Source organism: Simochromis diagramma, unplaced genomic scaffold (assembly GCF_900408965.1).
Source record: "Simochromis diagramma unplaced genomic scaffold, fSimDia1.1 OVJJ01000318.1, whole genome shotgun sequence".
Taxonomy (NCBI): Eukaryota; Metazoa; Chordata; class Actinopteri; order Cichliformes; family Cichlidae; genus Simochromis; species Simochromis diagramma.
In genome coordinates this window covers 98,804-107,039 of record NW_024386774.1, presented here as the reverse complement: position 1 = coordinate 107,039, position 8,236 = coordinate 98,804, and the positions used below count along the sequence as shown (strand labels likewise).

Below are 8,236 nucleotides of genomic sequence, written 5' to 3'. Positions count from 1 at the left end.
AAGCCTGTGTGCTGGGAAAAGAGAAGGCGTTCAGAAGCGGAGACAGGGACTGCTACAGAGAGACCAAGTACAGGTTCACTAAAGAAGTGGACATTGCTAAACATCAGCACTCTGAGAAGATGCAGCAGCAGATCTCAGAGAATGACTCGGCCTCTGTGTGGAAAAGGTTTTAGGAATATCACCAACTACAAGCCTAAAAACCCCCCACTCCACTGACGACTTGCTCTTAGCCAACACCCTAAACGACTTCTACTGCCGTTTTGACGAGCCATCAGGCAGCCTTCACACCTCCAACGGCCCCAACAATAGAGACACTTTGGACACTAATTCCCCCACCTCTCCCCCCTCCATAGAGCCATCACCACCTTTAAACCGTTCACCTACAACACCCCCCTCCTCACCCCACACAAAAGAGGATTTCACACCACCTCCTCCCACCACAACTCTTCATATTCATGAAGCAGATGTGATGAAGCAGTTTAAGAACCTGAATGCTCGGAAAGCTCCCGGCCCAGACGGCGTGTCTCCTGCCACCCTCAGACACTGTGCAACGAGCTGGCCCCAGTGTTTTCTGGCATTTTCAACTCTTCACTGCAGGCATGTCATGTGCCTGCCTGCTTCAAGTCCTCCACCATAATCCCTGTCCCCAAGAAAACCTAGGATCACTGGACTAAATGACTACAGACCCGTGGCTCTGACATCTGTGGTCATGAAGTCATTTGAGCGCCTAGTTCTCTCCCATCTCAAGACCCTCACGGCCCCCCTCCTGGATCCCCTACAGTTTGCATATAGAGCCAACAGGTCTGTAGACGACGCCATCAACATGGCCCTACACTTCATCCTTCAGCATCTGGACTCCCCAGGAACCTACGCCAGGATCCTGTTTGTGGACTTCAGCTCTGCCTTCAACACCATCCTTCCAGACCATCTCCGAGGCAAGCTTTCCCAGATGAATGTGCCTGATCCCATCTGCCGGTGGATCACTGACTTCCTGACGGACAGGAAGCAGCATGTGAGGCTGGGAAAGAATGTCTCGGACTCCCGGACCATCAGCACCGGCTCCCCTCAGGGCTGTGTTCTTTCTCCTCTGCTCTTCTCCCTGTACACCAACTGCTGCACCTCCACCCACCAGTCTGTCAAGCTAATCAAGTTTGCAGATGACACCACCGTTATTGGGCTCATCTCGGACGGGGATGAGTCTGCCTACAGGAGGGAGGTTGAACGTCTGGTGTCCTGGTGCAGCCACAACAACCTGGTGCTGAATGCCCAGAAGACAGTAGAGATTATTGTGGACTTCAGGAAGCACACAGCCCCACTCCCCCCCATCATCCTGACTGACACCCCCATCACCTCTGTGGACTCATTCCGCTTCCTGGGTACCACCATCACCCAGGACCTGAAGTGGGAGCCCACCATCACCTCCGTCATCAAGAAAGCCCAGCAGAGGATGTACTTCCTGAGGCAGCTGAAGAAATTCAACCTGCCAACACGGACGATGATGCAGTTCTACACTGCTATCATCGAGTCCATCCTCACCTCCTCCATCACCGTGTGGTACGCTGGAGCCACTATCAGGGACAAACAGAGACTACAGCGTGTTGTGCGCTCTGCTGAGAAGGTGATTGGCTGCAGACTCCCATCCCTGCAGGACCTGTACACCTCCAGGACACTGCGGCGTGCAGCTCGGATCTCAGCTGACCCTTCTCACCCTGGACACAGTCTGTTTGACCTGCTCCCCTCAGGCAGGAGGCTCCGGTCCATTCGCACCAGAACCTCTCGCCATAAGAACAGTTTCTTCCCCTCTGCTGTTGGACACATGAACAATAACCATATGACTGTCCCCGCCACTATCACATGACCCTACGCTGTGTCACTGCATCATTCCATGTTTGGCACTGATCACCACCTGCACTAATGTATATATCTTTCTACGTAGCACTCTTAATTCTTATTCTCATGCACATATCTTTCTACGTAGCACTTTTAATTCTTATTCTTATTTTTATATCTTTATGACACTATGTTTGCACTGAAGCACCGCAGCAATTTCCTAATGTTGTAAACCTGCTCAACATTTGGCAATAAACCCCTTTCTGATTCTGATTCTGATTCTGATCAAAGAACTGAGGCATAACTTTAACATGCACAAACAATTATAACAGCTTCATGCGAGTCATCCTGCCAAAAGGACTAACACTCACAGGTTCATAAACACACAACTTAATCACACGAAACAACTGCGATGCTCTGCAGTGGCACCTTTAGTCACTCCCACTCTGCGTGCTGAGCACATGCCCACTGATACGCTTATTTCCTTTGAGTGTGCTTGATTTCTGCCTCGAGACATTCTGAGGCCGAGTCAGAGCAGGAAACTTGAGCACACGTGGTCTCGTTAAATCAGACAGCTGGAGTCATTTAAAAAGGATCTTTTAAGCAGTGCTGTCCCTCAGCTTCATAGTAGATCCATCTATGGGATCAGTTTGAAAATCCTAGCTGTCTTCTTTCTAGTTATCATGTTACAAGATTTTAAGAAAACTTGAACGCTGATCATGAGTTGAATGCCACTGATCTTCAAAATCATCCAAGCTTTTTGATAAATGCACACAAAAGTCGGGTGTCCATGCCACCCGCATGCAAGGTGACAAAAATACCCCAATCAGCCTTTCAAGCTGACAGCTAAAGAAACCATTTCACCAGATTTAGCTTCTTGGATATTGTGTTCACTGTACTGTGTTCAAAATGTACTTCTCATTTAATAGAAGAAATGTAATCATGTCAATATAGAGGATTTCAAATTCTCACTCCTGTTAATTAAAAAAAGAAAAAAGTAGGATAAGACATGAGAAACTCCTTGAAAAGGACCGTCTCCATTATAGCACCTCATGGAAGCTTTGTTAGACGACCTGTCATTAAAAACTAGAAAGACCATCCAGCATCGGGAGCTTTCAGACTTCCAGGTATGACAACAAGCCTATTGCTGGTTTGCCCACTCTGACTGTGTCAGTATTTGCTCCACATACCAACTGCTCTGACCCTAAAGTAAGCCAGAATCCCACACAGCCACATGTAGGCACATTCCAACCACAAAGAATAACTGGGGATTCTTCATCCTGTAAACATCCTGAACAACTGGTTTTGGTGGTTTGATGGGAACAGATCCTCACCTGATCAGGAATACCAATGATCACCCCACCACTCATGTCTTGTTGGGAAATGTTTGCAGTCCTCAAGCTGTGAAAGTCATCAGGTGCAGCAGTCATGAATACCATGTAAACATCCCTGTTGGTAGGACAAACAAGTAACAGTGGGATTCATTCGAGAAAACAGAACTTGTTTGATTCCCTGTCTGACAAAAAGAAATTCATGCAACGTAAAAATCAGCAGCATCATATGTAACCAGGTCCTAAATTACATATTGTTATAATTACACAAAATTTGTTCTAAAGCCCAAACTGCTCCTGGTATATCTGACTTTTAGCACCTCCAAGCCTGTAGTCATCTTGGTTATTAGTTAGGCCCCTCCCCCGTGTGTCGCTATGTGTATAGGCACTGTTAATGCTAGCATGAACAGATCATTCTTGCTGGCTGTTGTAGTGGCTTGAGCTAACTCTCATCCCAACTGTTTATATTTGGTTACAGGAGCTGGAGTGGGCATTAATGCTCCACAATTTACAAGCTGGGACCTGCCGCTAATCCATGGTTAAAGCCTTTACCCACATCAACACTGCAGGCAGAGGCTAACATCTGCAATACTATTAATAATTACACATAACTGTAGCAACAACAAAGAGAGGCTCGAACAAGAAAGGCTTGAAACCCTTAGAAAAGACTGATCAGAGTTGGTTCAATGAACTCTGATCATGTTCATTCGGAGTTAAGCTCGTGTGTGTTTAGAGACAGAAAGCCATCATGTTACCAGGATTCTCCAGAGAAACACAGAAATAAAGAGCAGAGCCTCCATCTTCATTTAGTGGACAGAGGAATATGATCACAAATCAGTGTGGGCCAAAATGTGTATCTTACAAACTAGGAGGGGATAAAGTTATACCAACATACTGTAATATTTTTATAATATACACTAGCAAACTTTCATGCTGTGTGTGATATTACAAATATTGTATTGTGTGATATCACATTCTATTGTGATACAGCATTTTAATCTGACCTTTGATTTCTAAATGCTTCATTAAAACTGTCAAATATACAAATATAGACAACTGTGGGATTTGTCTAAAGTATTTGCATATGCCATAGAAATGTTAGCACTCACAGTTTACTGGGCAAGGTTTATGCAACGTTTCAACAAGACCAGTCCACTTGTGACAAACGCGATCATACGAGCATTATAGTACGATGCAGTCTCTGCATGATATGACTATCTATTCAGCTGTAACCTGACAGGGACAAAGTCTAGGAGACAGAAACTGAAGATAGACACCATTTACTGATGGACCTGTTATATCAGGTGACAATTCCACGTGAAAGTCAAAAGAAATGAATACATACAGGGCAAGTCTTTATGAGGCAAACATGATGTGCATCTCACACGAAAGCGATTTAGATGATTTTCTGTGAGAAATGTGTAAAAAGATCCGTACTCTGAATTTCAGATACTATTGATCTGTTTGTTGTGTGTCTGAGGGTTTACGCAGGGACGTTGTGTGTAAGCACTGATTGCTACAGTAGCATCCAATCAATGCTTACAGTGCAAAGAAACTGGCCTACAGTCTGACAGCTGCATTAATGTCTACACAATCTAAGAGTTTGAAAGATGGACACACGTGAGATGATCATAAATCCACAACAGAATCCTTTCTGTCCTGACATACTGATGAGAAAATAACTGAAGCACTCGTGTCAAGAACAACAACAAAAAAGGGAAACATGCCTAACTTGGATTTCAGTGACTGTGAAAACAAACATATGCAAATGAATTTCCTCTGTGCGCTTTGCCTGATTCAGGAAATCACTATCAACCAAGTTGAGTGTGAGTCAGTGAGTATGTTGTGTTCACATAGACTGTTACCTCAGGGGCTAACTTACCAGATGAAATGAACCTTTATGGAACGGAAACCCAGAATTTGTTTCAAGTCACATTTTAGCTTAGCCTGCATGGTGGAAAGTGCCTGTACCAGAGACATGATTGTTGCTGCTTCGTTAAGAATATCTAGTATATGTCAATAATGTAACAAAAAAGAAGAAGAAAATCTGTGGCGGTGTAAAAGTCCCACTAAATGCGTCTCTCGGTGTACATCTAAACTATATAACAATTAACCGCCAACTGTGAGTTCAATTTAAATTTTCCTTTACAAATGTGTGTTTGTTTAGGAAGGAAAGAAATGTGTCGCACAGTGTTCGGCAATATAGACTCAAAGGCAGCACCAAGACTGGCACGAGACTATTTCCACTGCACTGAGGGTGGGAACTCCAGGCCTCGGGGCCGCTGTCCTGCAGGGTTTAGATGTGTCCTTGATCCAACACAGCTGATTTAAACGGCTCATTTTGAACGTTGACATATACACCAAGGAATGGACCAGCCACTGCACTGATGTTAAACCAGTTCAGAAGTTCATTTATCATCATGAACCACCAATTTATGAGCAGACAAACCAAAGTCCACTCCAAGATTCAGTTGCTTGTAGAAGCACGTTTAGCAGCAACAGCTCAAAGTCATTGTTTCCTGCATGACTATCAGTCTCTCACATCATTGGGGAGTCATTTAGGCTCACTCTTCTTTATAATGTTGCTTCACTTCATTGAGGTTTGCACAAATTTGTTTATGCAAAACTCACGACCACACTACTTTCTCGATTGCTAAAACACATTTCTTGAAACTACGCCTCATATCCTCACAACAGTAAACACAAATCCATAACATCTCACTCAATTTCCCAAACATCCTATTTCCAGGTCAAAATGAAGCTCTACACCCAAAACTATTCACTCCTGCTGAAAAACCAAACTTTGCCCTCAGACATCAAATACAAGCCCTCAAAAACACACACACTACAACAGAGTTTTGCACACTGGTACAATTAATTCAAAACAATAGTTCCAAAACAAATAGGTTGCTTATGGTTCTCCCCTTCAAAACCCTTGTCACATGATAAACACAAAAGACGCAACCAATGTATGTACAGTGGCACATTGTCATTCATGTACTATACAGTACAACACACACCAGAAACATTATCCCACCTCAGCATCTTGTCTTTGGTCTGGGTCAGGCCAGAGAATCTCATCCACATCACAGGCTATATTGGCCCCAGCCAGGCAGCGGGGGTAAAATCCTCTTGCATGCCTGATCCACCCCTGGCATGCATCTACTGATATGTCTAGGCAGGCCTCTTCCATGGCCTGAAGGAGGTGAACACGGACACAAAATGTTCTCGGTCATACACTTTCCACCGCCATGCCGAAAATAACTCCTCTATCGGGTTTAGAAAGGGAGAGTATGCAGGCAGAAAGATATTAGAAAACCTTGGGTTATTGGTAAACCAGTCACGAACCAGAGCAGCGCGATGGAAGCTGACGTTATCCCACACAACAACGTAGTGAGGCTGCTCTGGCTGTGCTGGTTCCCTGTAGTCCAGCTGGAACATATGTTGTCTTAAACCATCAAGAAAAGCAAGGAGAAGCATAGTGTTATAGGGTCCTAGTACGGCATGGCGGTGGAGTACCCCTCGTTGGCTGATGGCTGCGCACATAGTGACATTCCCCCCACGCTGACCAGGGACATTTACAATAGCCCGATGGCCAATTATGTTCCTCCCCCTTTTCCTTCTTTTGGTCAGGTTAAAACCTGCCTCATCCACAAAGATTATTTCATGGGGAACAGGCCGTCCTTCAATCTCAAAGATTCTCTGCAAAACACATAACACAGTAGAGTCAATCGGTACCCTGAACCACAGTTCAAGAGTGCTGAAATGGCAGCATAAACTGCCATGCTGTGATGGTACACAATACTTTATACAGTATCAAAACTCATACCTGAACATATTCCACACGTCGGTTTTTCACTCTGTCAGAGTTTCGTTCGAAAGGGACTCGGTATGCCTGTTTCATCCGGAATTGATTCTTTCGGAGGATGCGGTCAATTGTGGAGAGGCTGATGGCATTTATGCCTCGAAAAAGATGATCATCCTCAATCACTCTCCTTTGAATCTCTTGCAGGCGGATTACATTATTTGCAATTACCATGTTTACAAGTTCCCTCTCTTGCTCCTCCGACAAAAGCCTTAACCTGCCTCCACCAGGTGGTCGTCTCTGTGTCCTACAAAAATAGAAGCACTCATTACTGTAACTGTCACACATTCATTTTACAGGCAAATAATGGAAACATACTGAAACTCAAGACACATAAGTTCAGTAACTTAAACGTTACTGTACAAAGCAGTCTTACTGCAAGTACACCTACCTGTTTTCCTCCCTGAAGGTTCTGATGATGGAGGCAACAGTGAAGCGACTCAAATTTGGTTGTACTCGTTGCCCAGCCTCCCTCATAGTCATCCCATGGACAAGGACATGGTCAACTAAAGTGGCTCGAATTTCATCCGAGACTGACTGTCTTCTTGCCCTTGCTCTTCCCCTTCCTTGTCGCCGTCGTTCTCCACCTCCACCTCCTTCACCACGTCCTCCTCCACCACCTTCCTGTTGTCCTAGACCACCTCCTCCTCCTCTTCCACCACGTCCTCCTCTTCCACCACGTCCTCCTCTTTCACCATGTCCTCTTCCTTTGCATCTCTTTGGATCCATTGTTTCAAACCTGAATGAGCTGACTTTGGCCCTTTTATCTATCCATCGCAGGTTCTGATGGGTGTGTGCTAAATTTTGACTCCTAGTGTTTCCACCTGGTTAATTGTGTGCTAATTGAGCTCAAGCTATGCTGACTTAAGTTACAGTTTTTCTCAAATGCTAAAACACATGTCACAAACGTTACCACCAGGTCCCCCAATGTCCAAACACAACACCCTTCTCTAAAGCTACATAAACACAACCACACCTTCCCACTGCAAAACTCAAACTCCCACACCAAGAGAGCAGTTCGAAGCTGTCAAAACTGTAAACACTATACACAGCATTACACACTACAGCAAAACAATTGAAAACACAATGCTCAATTTGTGAGAAGGTTCTTTGGTTCATAACTGCCAATGCATATTTTTATAAACTATACAGTAACGGATCGTCATAGAACCCTGCAGAGGATTAGGCATTTAGATTTGTGAGTTTCACA

General features: G+C 44.6%; 1 protein-coding gene across 1 annotated transcript; it reads right to left on the bottom strand.

Annotated features, from left to right (window-relative positions):
* Positions 1-6,335: 6,335 nt before the first annotated feature.
* On the bottom strand, positions 6,336-7,755 carry LOC120720291. The gene is made up of 3 exons (XM_040009910.1): positions 7,418-7,755; positions 6,991-7,273; positions 6,336-6,863 (listed from the first exon to the last, which is right to left on the bottom strand). Exons 1-3 carry the CDS (start codon positions 7,753-7,755, stop codon positions 6,336-6,338), a joined length of 1,149 nt encoding a protein of 382 aa, XP_039865844.1.
* Positions 7,756-8,236: the final 481 nt, after the last annotated feature.